At 38.5% G+C, this 15,327-nt stretch overlaps 1 protein-coding gene across 4 annotated transcripts in view; it reads right to left on the minus strand.

The window, feature by feature from the left end:
- TBC1D19 (TBC1 domain family member 19) overlaps nt 1-15,327 on the minus strand; it is a 146,329-nt gene that overhangs the window by 12,534 nt on the left and 118,468 nt on the right. For all 4 annotated transcript variants that reach the window (XM_058722902.1, XM_058722905.1, XM_058722904.1 and 1 more), the window contains 3 exons: nt 6,485-6,517; nt 2,981-3,090; nt 677-768 (listed from right to left, as the gene is read on the minus strand). In XM_058722902.1, the coding sequence (XP_058578885.1) occupies nt 677-768; nt 2,981-3,090; nt 6,485-6,517 (235 nt within the window). The remainder of the gene's footprint in view (nt 1-676; nt 769-2,980; nt 3,091-6,484; nt 6,518-15,327) is intronic.

Here is a 15,327-nt window from a genome sequence, read left to right on the forward strand (position 1 = left end):
TCAAATATGTCCTCCCAATAGTGCAAACTGGTTGCACGAAGGGAAGACAGTAACAAAATATTAATCAATCATTTAGAAACTTCTGTTGCCTTAGACATTGTTATTTCAAAAAGAGAAGAGAACCAATAATATGGAAGTCCAGAGACACCCTATATATTCACCGATAACTAATACTGAGGTAAATGAACAAATCTTCAAATTGTGGAATGAAAAAAATCACAGTCATTGCTAGGTAATTTATCTGTTTCCTTTAACAAGACAGCAAACTTTAATTTATATAGCTTTCATAAGTTGTTCTCTGATAAATTTAGCCTAAACTGACTTAATTTTATGATTATCACATTTCTTGGGTAGTATTTGTATCCACAAATTTTTGCCTCAGTTTTGGCCAACACCTCTCATTCTAAATGGAAATAAGTTCATTTTGGTGCTTCTTGTACCAGGCATAAAAATCCCAGCAAATAAAAATTTATCAGGATTTTGGGAATTCTTCCAAAAACTTTTGGCACAATGTACAGCTACACTTTACTACCTGATAATTATTGTTTCATTGGAGAAACTGTTAGTTTAATCTCTCTGAGGAATTACTGTATCCTTAAAAGTGCTTTACAACGACATAAGAGAACCTTCTGATGTCAAACAATCTATTCTTCAATTAGGAAAGAAAGGTACTCACGGTTGAGCCCCAATTTCTCGTAGATGATAAAAGAGCTGGGGGAGGTAAGTTTGAAGAAGAGTTTCAAACAGCAGACAGAGGGACACAATACCCTGGATATAATAACAAAACACAAAAGAAAAATATATTTTAGTATTTAAAAATGAACTCTGCCAATAAATTATTCAAATGGAAATGAGGAAAAGATTAACATAAATATATGGATATTGTCTAAGAGTCAAAAACAGGAAATGTACTAATGATCTCTAATACTGTGTTTAAAGATAAATTTTTCCCTATTTATGGATACTTACTATTACAGATATGCCAAGGAGCCTCCTTTTTAACGCAATACGTTCCCTATATAATCTGGTGTATAATGCTCAGAGTCCAAGGAAAAACATCATTTTATAGAAAACATGCTACTTTGTAAGCCCGGTATTATCACTTAGGTCCAGCAAACTAGTTTTTTCTGGATCCATTCCAGTTTCCAGGTATTTCTCTGGTACTATAGTCACACCCTTTACTTTATGCCTCCCTGTGTCCTTTCCCTTCTAGCTGCCTCACCCATCAAGGAAAGTATTTCCTGCTGTTTTCACTTTCTTTGAAATCCATCCCCAGGGGAAAAGGGACTCCTGACTGCTTGAAATTTGCATCAGGAAGTTATCGAACGAGAATGGTTACTCAGTATAAAGACATATACACATTATGCCTGAACTATACATCTGTGTATGTATCTGAAATCTACCCTTTATAAGGGCATTATTTGTAGAGGACAAGAAGTAACCGATTTAAGCAGATGGCTTTTCAAGTGTGTTTATTACTTGACAACTCTGAATAAAGTCTTTCTTGTAGCTCAGCATTCCACAGGGTTGATCTTTGTAAGGAAGTTTTGATCCTCTTTGTGAGTTTCTAGAGAAAAAAGGCTGTCGTGGTTCCAAATAGTTGAGTCTGGCTGCAAGCCAGAAAAGGAGATGACTGCCACTGAATAAAGAAAGGGCAGAGGCAGGGCTGGCCCAACCAATTCGCTGAAAAAGGACACCTCAGGGTCAGCACGGAGACAGAGAAAGAATATCCAGGGTTTGCTGGGCGTCAAGCTTCAGTGCTCTGCACAGGGACAGACACTGTGGGTGTGTAACGGGCAGCCACTTAAAAAAAAAAAATTTTTTTTTTTAAAACTCTGAAGCATAAAATGGTACAGAATATGAGAGTAAGAAATCTGAGGCTAAAAATGAGGTTATTAGAAAATAGAATTGTTAGCATATTTCGGATTAGACTAAAAATTAATGTGAGATAAGCACTAATTCAAGTTGTCTTGGAGAGAAGAAACCCAAGATAATTGGTGGTGCCTCCTTTGTTCATGTGAGACATCCTGGATTTCTGTTATCTGCTGGCTCTCACGAGCAATGTATGGGAGCAAAGGTGGAGACACAGGAAAGTGGAACAGGAATACACAGGGTTAAACTGGGGGGGATAAAGAACAGCAATTCAGTTTAACATCAGGGACAGAGTCTTCTCTTTAGGGAAATCTGGTAGCCCTGATACGTTCTAATTTACTGTTTCTTCTGGAGAGTCAGTCAGATTACCCACAAGTAAACCAGAGCAGGCCCAAAGGTGAAAAAAAAATATAAAATAAATACTGCTTTTACTCAAGCTCATGGGTGGAAAAAAAGACATGATAAAGGACTGGCCAAATAAAACAGATAAAAATGTTCAACTCCCAATATGCTCCTCTTTGACTTTGAGGTCAACGGAGCTATCTACTGAATAAACACAAAGAAAATATCAGTATGGTAACTGATAACTAGTCAAATGTGAAATTGAAAACTAAGTGACAGATAAATGTTTGATTTTCATTAACAAAGAAGAGATGATGATGATGATGATGATGATAATCACAGCAACAACAACAGTAAAAACAGCACTCATTTATTTACAGGACACTTGCCATTAGCCGAGGACTACCCAAGTGCTCTTCTCCCGAGCACTACAGAAATATATCAAGCTCATCTCCTAGATGGGGACACCAGCGTGCAAAGAAGGCATACTTGTCCAAGTGAATAATACAGACATTTTTATATGTTTTTTTTTCTGTTAACATATAAAAGATAATTTAAGTGCAATTGATAAAGGCTTTTTTCCTCCTTCATTATCACCCAAAGTATTTAAATATCAATTTTTTTCTTTTCATTTATTCTACAGAAATATGTTGCTTAAAACCACAAATTACAATGTGTTGCTTCACAATGTAACCGAGTAGGAGACTTTTCCTTAAGGAAAGAAAACAGATTAGAGTCTAATTTGATCCAATGTTTATGAACTTACAGAAGGGTGAGAAGAGATGGAATGTAGTCTGAAGAAAAAACGCACATACATCTCACGGAATATCTGATACAGTTTGGAAGGTTCATGGTACAGAAAACAAAGCGGTGCAACTGAAAGAATAAAGAAAGTAATCAATAGCATGGTAGAACTATTACAATTTTAGAAAATAAGTCAACAAAACATGAAAGAATAAATCTATATTATGGTAGTATTCATTCAACAACAAGTCTAAAATCATATGTAGTTTTATCGTGTTGAAAAGGAAACATATACACATGTAAAAAGTTCAGTCATTAAAAGCTATAAAGAAAGGAGTAGTTAAAAACTACTGTAATCCCAACTGAATACAAGAATGGCACAATGGAATTACACTTCTAGGGATATGAAAAATTCAAAGTAACTTGAAAAAACTACGGAAAGTCAAGTCTCTCTTCTTTTTAATTGAAATAGTAAAGAGCGACAATCAGGCAATTCATTTTTCACTGGTTCCACAAAGGATCCAGGCCGCTTTGCAAAGTTTTTTATTTTGGAAGTCAGGTGAGCAAAATAGAAGATAATTCGTGACAAGTGTGTAGAATCATGGTCTTCAACTAGTTCAGTTTGAAACTAAAGATTTTGATGAACAGTTTAGACTATTGGTCCATATCTCAGCATCGTGTAAAGACAGTTTTCACAGATTCACAATAAACCAGCCCTCGGGAAGAGAGAGGATTCATTTCTCTAATGAATGTTGAATTACGTCTTCCTTTGCACCCAGCTCTTGGCACTTAAACATGGGTGGGTCAACTCAATCAGAGACCCCACAACTGAATGTCAGGAAGTCCTAATCTCGGATGCTGATAAGACAGGATTATTCTGGACTGATATGGTTGTGCTTTTCATCGTTTCAAACCTCAAGAATTTCAGGCAGCATAAACACACTTATAATGCAGACACATAAAACTGTCTTACCTAAATATTAATTTTAACACAAGATGACTTACTTTTTGGGTAATTTCAGCTATGATGTAAAATGGGCAGGTTAGAAATTCTCAGGCTCCATAATCTGGCAGTAATGCCCTGAGAGCAGGAGGCATTAAGTCATCAGGGAAACCAATGAGGCAACTCACCTCTTTTTCACAAAGTGAAAGGAAAAATGATAAAAAATTTTTAAATTCTTACAAATGCAAACATTCAATGATCTGGGCTAAATGGCAGTGCACAGTATTACAGACGAGTGAATCAGCGAAAACTAATGTTGCAAGGGAGAGATTGCGCCTTTTTCTGAGGGTCAAAGAGAGACAAATCAAGTTTAGGGGAGTCTAAAAAAACCCCTACTTTATATACAGAAAGAAAAAAATTATGTTCTATACATACAGATGTTTAAAAGCTGACAGCCGTGACTTTCCATTTAAAAACTAACTTTAAAAATTTATTTTACCACCAAAATAAATTGCTGTTTATTAAGGTAGTCTCTATATTTAAAAAGGTATTCTATATATTTAAAAAGACTAACTCATATTCTAATTATAACAACCTAAGATAAAGCAATGTGGCACGAATACATGGTATTATTATAAGTTCAAAGTGAAGGTTTGAAATTTATTTACCTTTTTATGCATATTTTTTCCTTTAACTTTTAAAGATACTGATATGTAAAAACCTATAATCTGAATTTTAAGATTTTATGGGCTCAGCAACCTTAACGGTCATTTCCAGTGAAGGAATAAAAGAATTTTTCAATGAGCACTTTTTTTACAAACATGTGTAATACAAAAACCTTTGCAATCAGTTATTATTAAAGACACCACTACTGTTTGTGTTGAATTCCTCATGAAATTCTCTATGAAATGGAAAAGCTTTAGTCCATTATGCACAATATACAAAAAAAATCTACGTGAGTTTATTTTCTATCGAAAGCACATCTCCCTATATGGTTCCTTCGTAAAAATGACTGCGCATTGTCTTTTTATCCAATTAAATATTGTGCCATAGGAATTTACTTATGAAGTCATGATATGCTATACCTACAATAACTTCATTCATCTGCATAAATGGGAGAGAGGAAGGCCAGTGTAAATCCATTTTTAAACGAGATAAGTATTGTAATTTTGAAGCACTACAGTAAGTAACACCGAGGTGGCAAAGTACTAACTACAGTTCCTTGGGGATGGTATGTGATTATTCTCGTATTCTAAATGGGTGGTTGCTGCCAGGTGTTGGTGGGTGCTTACCACACATTTCTAAAAGAGTGTAAGTAAACTCTGTACCAAACATTTTGCGTCATCTACTTCCTTAGTGAACATTCTCCCCTCTGGTGTATAAACCTTAGCCAATACTTAAGAGACCAGAAGTGTGAACAACCAGACTCAGAGTCAATGATGTATTTTATTCCCTAAGAATTGCTAGAAGATTTAAACTTTCTTGACACCATTAATGTCCTCCAAATCATTCAAGTTCACTTTTTAAAAGCTGTTTACTTGAAAAATTCTTGCAGCTGGAATTGAAATAGATAAAAAGACAGCACTTTTATTATTAGATGTAAACATTTAGTAACTTTTTGGGGGCTTTTCTCTTTTAAATTCCTCTTGTGTTTATAAAAGAGAAGTATGCTGAAACATCGTAACATTATGTATTACATTATGGAACATTGGTTGCTCAAGAGAATAAAGCAGAGTGCCCCATAATGGAAGCTTGTGATCAACACCAGGAAGGGTAGCCTAGTACAAAGTTCCTGGGTCCTCTGAATCCTTTTCATTGCATGCTGGTCTTAGAAGTTTTATATTATGTCATTCACCATTACTGTCTGATGTTGAACACTGAAGGGCTTTTACCAAGAAAAGGGTTAATGTGTTGCTGATTCTCCTTACAAAAGGAAAACGTTAAAGTATTTCTGTTTAGCGTACAGGTGGGGGGGTGGGTAGCGACTTTGGTGATGACGCTCTTCAACAGGTTTCTATGTAATGTGTGAAAATTTCAAAATTAAGTGGTTTTAAGGTGTAGAGCACTCTTGCTAATCTTCATTAAGCTTCTGTGTTCCTCATTTGATGCCGAGGGAGGCCAGAAAGGCATTCGGGGCTGTTAAGTCTGCACACGTGTTTTTCACATGTACCTTGGGACTAGTCTAGAGAAATCATAAACCCAGACTTAGTGTTGGCCCTCCCTTCACATCCTTTCTCGCCTATTATTTGTTTAAAATTTGTTCGGGAATTTCAGCAACCTCGTTTTACACCTGTCAGAACTAAAAACCCACGCGTTCCCATTGGATTAGAGAATGGTAAACACACAGTCACTTCCACATTGTCTTCTAACTTTAATTGGCCAAGCAGTCATCATCTGAGAAAGTACGATGACCCTTTATTTTAAAAAAGTTTAATTGGCAGTATAAACAAATACTAAACTCAATATTTAAAAATGTGTACAGTTACTTGGTAAGGGTGTGGGTGATGTGGTATAAACTGTGATCTTCATCTTTAATTTTCTGAAGTGTAATAAAAACAGTGACTATTTTAAAGCCCAACTTACCATACATTGAAAATCCGTGAAAAGGGATTACACCTAAAAAAGATAAAAAAAAAAAAGTGTTTCTTTTCAATTAATATACCCACTGAGTTATTAGGTAAGCTTCAGAGGATTAAAAACGAAAATAGAAAGGTTTGCTATTTTTGCTTCAACTCTGTTCATGACTGTCAGAAAGACTTAGTGATGGTAGCCAATAAAAAAAAATATATATATGCTTTTTAATACCTGGAGAAAAACAAACTAGAAGTTTTTGATATATATCCAGTTAACTTTCTACTGATAATGCTAAAAAATTAAAACTTTGAATATGTTACAAAAACAGAACAGGGCAGATGGCAAAACTAAGTTTAAGAACAAATTAGGATGGTCTCAGCAAGTCAGCAGATTATGTCCTTCCTGAAACAACTTCATCCTGTATATTAGAATCCAATCTGTTAAAAAGATAAGTGACCAGCTTACATAAACCAGCTGGGTCACCTCAGGAAAGTCACTGAACTTCCTGAGTTTTAGTTAACTGCCTGTCATGCAGAGGAACTAACACTGTCTCTGAAATATCATCTAGCTCTGAAATTCTACGTTGAACCATCATGTCTAGAGTAAATGCAGAGAAATTTGTGAGATCCAAAGAAAACCGGACATGCAAGGATCTTCCAGTGGCAAGATTCTTTACCAACTTTAAGGTCTTTTGCTTTCTAGAAACTGAGAAAATTCAAAACCAGATTAGAGTTATAAGAGTAGTCAACATTCCTAATGACATGATAGCCACCAGCTTGAGCTGCACGGAGCACTTAGATGAGGGACCACCTTCCTTCTTCAAGTCTCTCTCTCTGTTTATATCCCTGGTTGAGTCTCTTTTTCTTCTTAGGAACAACCATCTTTTTCTACCTTCTCTCTCTGCTGTTTAATTTTATTTCTTTCCTGATTATAGGCTTTTAGGAAAAAAAACACAACAAGTCTGTCTTTTCTAACTTTTCTACGATAAAATTGTTAACATATGAAAAAAAAAATCCGAGAGACAAATGAGTTAATAGACAGTAGGCATATTTTGATGTTCTACAGAAATGTAAGTATATATTGTATCTTTCTAAATACTGCCTCTCAAAGCAGGTTGCTACCATATAAAACCTTTATATTCTTTAAAAAAATTTTTAATGTTTATTTATTCTTGAGAGAGAGACAGACAGAGACAGAGTGTGAGTGGGGGAGGGTCAGCGAGAGAGGGAGACATAGAATCTGAAGCAGGCTCCAGGCTCCGAGCTGTCAGCACAGAGCCTGGTGCGGGGCTCGAACTCACAAACTGAGATCATGACCTGAGCCGAAGTCGGACGCTTAATTAACCAACTGAGCCACCCAGGCGCCCCCAAAACCTTATATTCTTCCTGCATAACCCCTTTTTCTTTGCTCTGTTAAGCTATTGCAACAACGTTTGAACAAGCAGGTGAGGGTAGTCAGGAGTGAAGGTGTTACTATTATGATTTTCATCTTCTACAAATATTTATTAAGGATCCAAGGATAGGACTACCCTAGTCAGGACAAGCCACTTTTAATTAGGAAGCTTACAGTGAATGACTTCGTGAACCATCAAGCAGCAAAAAGGGATGCAATATTAGGGTGACTCGGGCTTAGTTACACTTTCCCCACATCTCCCTCAAGTTCTGAAATTTATAGCTGCTCTAGAAGCAGCTAGGTCATAAGCTATTTGAGGCAAGGGACACAATTCCTACTGTGTAATATCTTCAGCGCCCGCAGTATCTTCTACAAATGATACAAATGGATGGAAATTGGAGCATTTTACAGATATGATCAAAGCTTATAAATAAAATATTAAAGCGCAGCAGAGAAGAAACTAATGGTTGCTAGGGGGAGAAAGTTGGGGGGTGGGCAAAATGGGTGAAGGGGAATGGGAGATACAAGCTTCCAGTTATGGAATGAATAAGTCACAGGGATAAAAGAGGGAATATAGTCATTGGCATTGCAATAGTGCTCTATGGACAGAAGGTAGCTATACTTGTGGTGAGCACAGAATAGTATAGGCTTGTCTAATCACCATGTTGGTTAGCTGAAACTAATGTAACATTGTGTGTCAACAATACTCCAATAAAAAGTATTTTTCTAAGTTTATTTATTTATTTTGAGAGAGAAAGTGAGTGTGTTTGCGTGGCAGGGGAGGGACAGAGGGAGAGAGAGAATCCCAAGCGGGCTTCATGCCCAGCACAGAGCCCCATGCCGGGCTCGATCTCACAACCTTGAGATAGTGACCTGAGCTGATATCAAGCCACCCAGGCGCCCCTAAAAATTTTTTTCAAGTAAAAAAAAAATTGAAGTGAAATTTTAATTAATTTATGAATAAGTAATTAACACATAGAATAGGAAGCTCTTAATAACTCAGTATTGAAATTACAAACGTCCAACGAACTCATACAGATGTGGTTTGAATTCTGTGTGACTCGAGGCAAGTTACCAACACTCTCTTGAGTCTCTGTTTTCATTTTTGAAAGTGGAGATAAACAAGACAACTTCACTGAGTTGTACCAAAGCACCGGTGAGTTAATGTCCTCAATGGGCACCAGTGCAGAGTTGAGGACACAGCAGACAGTCGGCAATCAGAGCTATTTTACGCTCTCACGAGGGGCAGTAACACAGTAAGGTATCGGCTTAAACCTAAGAACTTCTTTTTTTGTCAGTATTAGATAAGGGTTCACTTCAGCTTAATCAAGATTAGCCAGGGCTTAAGATTCCAGAAAAGGGTGCACTGTCTGCTCTGTTAAAGGAGGACAAAGTCAAATTCTGGCAAACAAAAGTAGAAGGCATAAGAAGCAGTCAAGAATCCATTAACACTCTAGGGCACACTTCACCTAGAACAGTTCTTTGATCGCAGAGGGTGTAGCGTTCTTGGCCAGTTTCCCCAAATCCTTCCCTTTGCCTCCTATCGCTTCAAGTGTTTCAAGGGTCGAGTTTCATGCACGTGGCCACCATCCCAGAGTATACTTCTAACAGGCAGCGGGATGCTTGGGCTACCAGCTCTCCTCTGGCCTTAGAGTCCTTCAAGTTTGCCACAACAGATTATTTTAAGAGCCCAGCCATCCTTTGGCCATCTAAAGAAAGTCTAAAATATTAACTGCCTGGCCCATTGAATAGGAATAATTTTTTAAAGTCATAATTTAATGGGCCTTTGACATAGCTCAGAATGGTAAACATCGGCCACAGAAATAAATCTTGAACTAGATTAAGATATAAATAGTAAATATGACTCAGAAAATACACCAAATGTCAACATGCTTCACACTTACTAGATATTTTCCCTTCATTTCCTCACTGTCTCTGTTAATACTCAGCATTTATAGTTGTACCACAGCTTTCAGGTCTGATTGGCTTTAACATCATTCCAAATTTTTACACTCCTTCATGTGGGATTACTTGGTAAAGTTTAACTCATTTGTCGAAATAATCATTTCCTTTGCTTATTCTCATTCTACATGTAGCCTACAGGTCAGTAAGAGTAGGGATACGGCAATGGTGAAATTGTTTCCTAGCTATTTCTGTTGTCTGTCTGCATCAGAACTTCAGAATATCACTGTTACTTTATTTCAGCAATTAAAATTTCCCAAATACCAGAACATAGCCATATTTAAGTATCAACCTGAAAACCGTATTTTAAATACAAATTTTATTAGGTTTTCAACTTATGTCTAAAGTTATACATCAAATAAATTTTGGATTATGAGATGTTTTTACTTTATTTAATTAATATAGATGACAAAGTACATTGCTATTTATCAACTGGACACTTGTGAGCAGGTTTAAAATGACATATTTTCACTCTTGCTTCCAAGAGCCTTTCCTAATCTTTGTTGTGAGGGGCTGTCCTGGGCACTGTAGAATGTTGTTGTCGGGTTTTTTTCAATTTTTTTAATGTTTATTTATTATTGAGAGACAGAGGGAGACAGAGCATGAGCAGGAGAGGGGCAGAGAAAGGGGAGACACAGAATCTGAAGCAGGCTCCAGGCTGTCAGCACAGAGCCGGATGCGGGGCTCGAACCCACAAACCGCGAGATCATGACCTGAGTTGATGCCGGACGCTTCAGTCCGACTGAGCCATCCAGGCGCCCCATGTGCACTGTAGAGTGTTTGATGGCATCCCTGGCCTCTACTCATGAGACACTGGTAAAACCCCACCTCCCCCTGGCTCTGACAACCAAAAATGTCTACAGACATTGACAATTTTTCCTGGGGATGGGGAGGGGGGTGGGGGGGAGGGGCATGGGGTTGCCCTGATGTAGAGTCCTAAAATGCCTATACCTAATGTTCACTAGCAACTAATTATTCTGTCTTATAGGAAACAAATGGTATTGGTATATTGTGCTGTGTATTTAGATCTCAGTCAGATCTATGTGTATTTCTCCTGTCTCCTTCCCTTGCTTCTATTCTTGTTCCTCTGTGTTCTTCCATATTGATTCCCTCATTCATTCGCTCTCTCATTCAATAACATTTACTGAGCAGTGACTTTACGCTATGCATGATTCTAGGTGTTAGATCTCTTGGTCATCAAAAGGTCCTTGTTCTCTCGGAGCTTATATTAGAATGACACTTTACTTATTATTATTATTATTATTATTATTATTATTATTATTATTATTATTTTTAAGTAGGCTCCATGCTCAGCATGGAGACCAACGTGGGGCTTGGACTCATGACCCGGAGATCAAGACCTGAGCTGAGATCAAGAGTCGGATGCTTCAGCCACCCAGGCACCCCATAGAGTGACACTTTTATTTTACACAGTAGTGAGCATGATCTTTTAAAAATATTAGTCAGGAATCAGAGAAGAGATGTCACTGGAAGAAGAGAGTAGGGAACTCCAAAATTCTGCCCTTCCGCTAAAGCAACGGTTAAGCTGGCTAGAACTGTTAGATCAACTTCTTTTGAGTTCTGTAATTTGTTTAAAAAAAACCCATAAAATAAAACAAAACAAAAAAATAAAAAAAATTACAACCAAGGAAATCCTTCATGAAGAAAGAAGCTGCTGAATTTTGGAAAGAAAGCATTGTGGTATTTCAATTTACCCACCTACCATCGCCCATTCTCCAGCTTGGAGGCAGCTATGAAGGTGTTCCTGCACCCATGTTCCTGGTGCAGCTTGCTGGCAATAGGGATCGTGAATCGAAAACTTGTGGTTGTGTGTTCTGACCTGTCTAATAACTATCTGAGGGATTGGGCTGAAATGGCCTGCCCGCTTACTGAAAGCATTTAGGTGCAAATACACTAGCTAAAGCTTCCTGGGGCAGCAAAGGATAACAGATGAGGCAAGCAGCAGACAGACTGACAAGCCTGGAAATGAAGAGGCTGTGGAAGGATATATATGGAGATATAAAGGCTTTGAAAAACTCCTCTGTATTCAGGGGAATCTAGAAAAGATCAGAGAAGTACTTCAGCTTTCACCTCTGCCAGACTTCTGGGCTCTGGGCAAGCAGGAAGTGAAGGCTAGGGTAGAACTCTAAATGGCCTGGCAAGGGCCGGCTGGGTGGCTCAGTCGGTGAAGCGTCTGATTCTTGGTTTTGGTTCAGATCATGATCTCATGGTTCATGAGTTCAAGCCCTACATTGAGCTCTGTGCTGACGGAGCGGAGTCTGCTTGGGATTCTCTCTCTTTCTCCCTCTGTCTCTGCCCCCCCCCCGCCCCCCCGCCGCGCTCTCTAGAGTCTCTCTCTCTCCAAATAAATAAATTAAAAAAAAAAAAATTAAATGGCCTGGCTAAGCCTCGACGGAGTACCTCAACATACAGCCAACCTGCAAAGACTGGGATAGATTTTTTTCTTTTGGTTTCTGATGTTTAAGGAAACCTCTGTCAAATTACCAGTTGGCCACTAGGCTAATGGAACAGAGACCTCAGTGGGCACTCCATACAAAAAAACAACAACACAATATTGACAAAGTAGTTTAGAATAGTCACTAAACAAGCAACAACAACAAATTCTGGGGAGGGGAGACAATTTGATTTCTAGAGTTACCACACTATAATATTCAAGATATCTAGTTATGAACAAAAAATTTACTAGGCATGCAAAGAAATAAGAAAGTATAGCTCAAGGGGACTAAGAGTACACTTACCGTGACAAGCACTGAGTAATATATGGAAAGTTGAATCACTATTGTACCCCTGAAACTAACATGACACTGTATGCTAACTATACTGGAATTAAAATTAGAAAAAAAAAAAAAAAAAAAGGTAAGTATAGCCCATTCACATGAAAACAAGAGATTAACAGAAACTATTCCTGAGGAAGCCCAGACACTAGACTTACTAGACAAAACTTTAGATCAACTGTCTCCCTATCTGACCTGGTCCCTAAGTCTCCTGTCTCACCTAGTACCAGGTTATGTTTTGCTCACTGTCACCAGTCACACCGGCCATCTGGTTCTTTCAAACCATCAAGCAGGTTCCCGTCTTAGGCCTTTAAACATGCTATGTATTCCCTCTGGAATGTTCTTCTCCTACTTCATTGCACAGCTCACTCTGCATATTCAGGTCTCTGTTCATATTCTACCTCCTCAGAAGTACTTTTCCTGATCACCTTACCTAAAGGTGACCTTACCTAAAGCCTTACGTTTACTTAAAGGCAAAGCCCTTTACCTAAAGCCACACCCTCCTTCACCTCCCTATCAATTTCTGTTCCCCTTCATGGTTCACATCACATTCTCTGAAATTATTTTCATTGGTTATTTATTTACTTGCTGGTTGTCTCCCTCACTAGAATGTAAGCTTCTTGACAGTAGACGGTACTTTTTACTGCAGATCACCCACCCTAGAATAGAAGAGGGAGCCAGAGCAGGACTATGTAAGTATTAAATGAATAAATGAAAACAAGTTATAGAAGATGAACGAAAAGTAAAAACAAGAGAAGCTGATATGATTCCTATGAAAACTCTCTTCAGCTCAGAAATTTTGCCTACGAGTTGTTTAGTGAATCTGCTACAGAAAGTCTGTCCACCGACGAGGCCTCAAATGAGGTCAGTGGCGGAGGTGTCCTTAAGATTTTAAAGTAACCCTATTTGGGGCAGCCGTGGAACGGATAACATAAAAATGCTGCTTAGTATTGCCTTGAGGAAAGAATAAAGGGAAAACAGACTGACTAGTCTTTGTCTCTTCTTGTTCTGCAACTTTGGACTCGATGCCCAGAGAAGAGAGCTCTCTCTGATTCTGGCAAGGTTTTAAAATTACCTGAAAGAAAAAATTATTCTGAAGAATGACGTTTATGAGCGGCTGTAGGGTCACCCCATTTAGTATTAAACTATTTTTATTCTGAATGAAAATCTTTCTAGAACCTATTCTACACATCCACTTTTTCAACATATCAGCCCCTTTGTTTTCTTCCAAAAGCCACTCTGATGTACGCGGTAACATTTTCTGAGGCAATAGGGCATGGTGATGAAGAAGACTGAAGTCAAAGAGCTTCGGATTGAAAGCCTGGCTTTGCCCCTCACCGGCGGAGCAAATGGACACACTGTGCCTCAGCTTCTTCATCTAGAAATAGGGATAACACTAGTCCCTGCCTCGGCAGGTTACGCCTTGTAAGGACCAAGTGGATTGCCGCACGTAATGCGTTTAGCACACTGCCTGGTACACAGTCCTGCCTGCAAAACGTTAGCTGCCACCGCCCTGACTGCCGTCACGGCTATTATTACGGCCATTTGTTTTTTGGTGTCTCAAGCGCCTAATAAAAGTCTTAAATTATTATAGTACATACTATAACTACGTACATACACGTGCACCGTAACTTTTTAAAAAGTCACAAGGTTACTGGCTTTTACATAAGATGGTCCCCGGCAGATTTTCTGGAGCGCTCTTATGTGCTGGTTATTTTAGTTCTTCTATTTTCCTTTGTGAAGCCTCTGATTGCCGTTCTGCTGTTGTTAATTTTTCCCATCTGTGTCGGCCTCTTTCTATGCTTCCACTTTTGTAGGGGGGCATAAACACCAGTAAACCAAGCTTGTTAGGCATGTGTGTTAAGTAAAAGCTCTCCTAGGCATGGAGAGAGCAGGAATTTGACTCTGTGGACACCTCTTTTGGCTCTTCAGAGGTATTTTTCCCCTGGTTTCCTGATTCTTGGATAAACATAAAAAGTTATCTGAAATTTAAGTTTCTGAAGAGGCAGAGGTAATAAACATAAGAAAATGCTCAAATTAAAAATCCTCTCTAATTTAGTTCAAATAAAGACTCACTAACCTCCTACTACAGCTAGGTATTGAGGAAATACAGATGAATGATATGGCCTTCCACCTTAAGAAGCCTGCAATCTAGAGGGGAAGATAAAGCATAAACAAATAATGTCGTGACAATAAAGTAGATACCAAAGTCTTTCACACTGGATACTATGGGAGCTAAAAAAAAAAAAAAAAAAAAAAGGGACCATAACCAAACCCGAGGACTCAGGGAAAGCTTCCTGAAAAGGATCATGCCTGAGCTGAGCCCTGCACGTTGCTTTGAGAGAGTTGGCAGGGGTGCACGTGCACGTGTGAGGTAATCGTTTGGTATTGCTATGATAAAAGACAGTGAGACAGGAAAAGGTGAAATCCAAAGCAACGAGTCAGACTGAATACAGGCCCGGGTCAAAAGAGGTCCTCGTACACCAGGCTAAGAGGCTTGGACATCACTTGTGAAGAGATGGGAAGCCATTAAGAAAAGTTTCAGGGGAGAGGTGTCTCGGCGGCTCAGGCAATCGAGCGTCCGACTCTTGATTTCATTTCAGTAAAGATCTCATGGTTGTGAGATCGGGCTCTGAGCTGGGTGTGGAGCCTGCTTAAGATTCTCGCTCTCCCTTTGCCCCTTCCCCCTTCTCCGTTTCTCAG

This window comes from Neofelis nebulosa, chromosome 3, assembly GCF_028018385.1.
Source record: "Neofelis nebulosa isolate mNeoNeb1 chromosome 3, mNeoNeb1.pri, whole genome shotgun sequence".
Taxonomy (NCBI): Eukaryota; Metazoa; Chordata; class Mammalia; order Carnivora; family Felidae; genus Neofelis; species Neofelis nebulosa.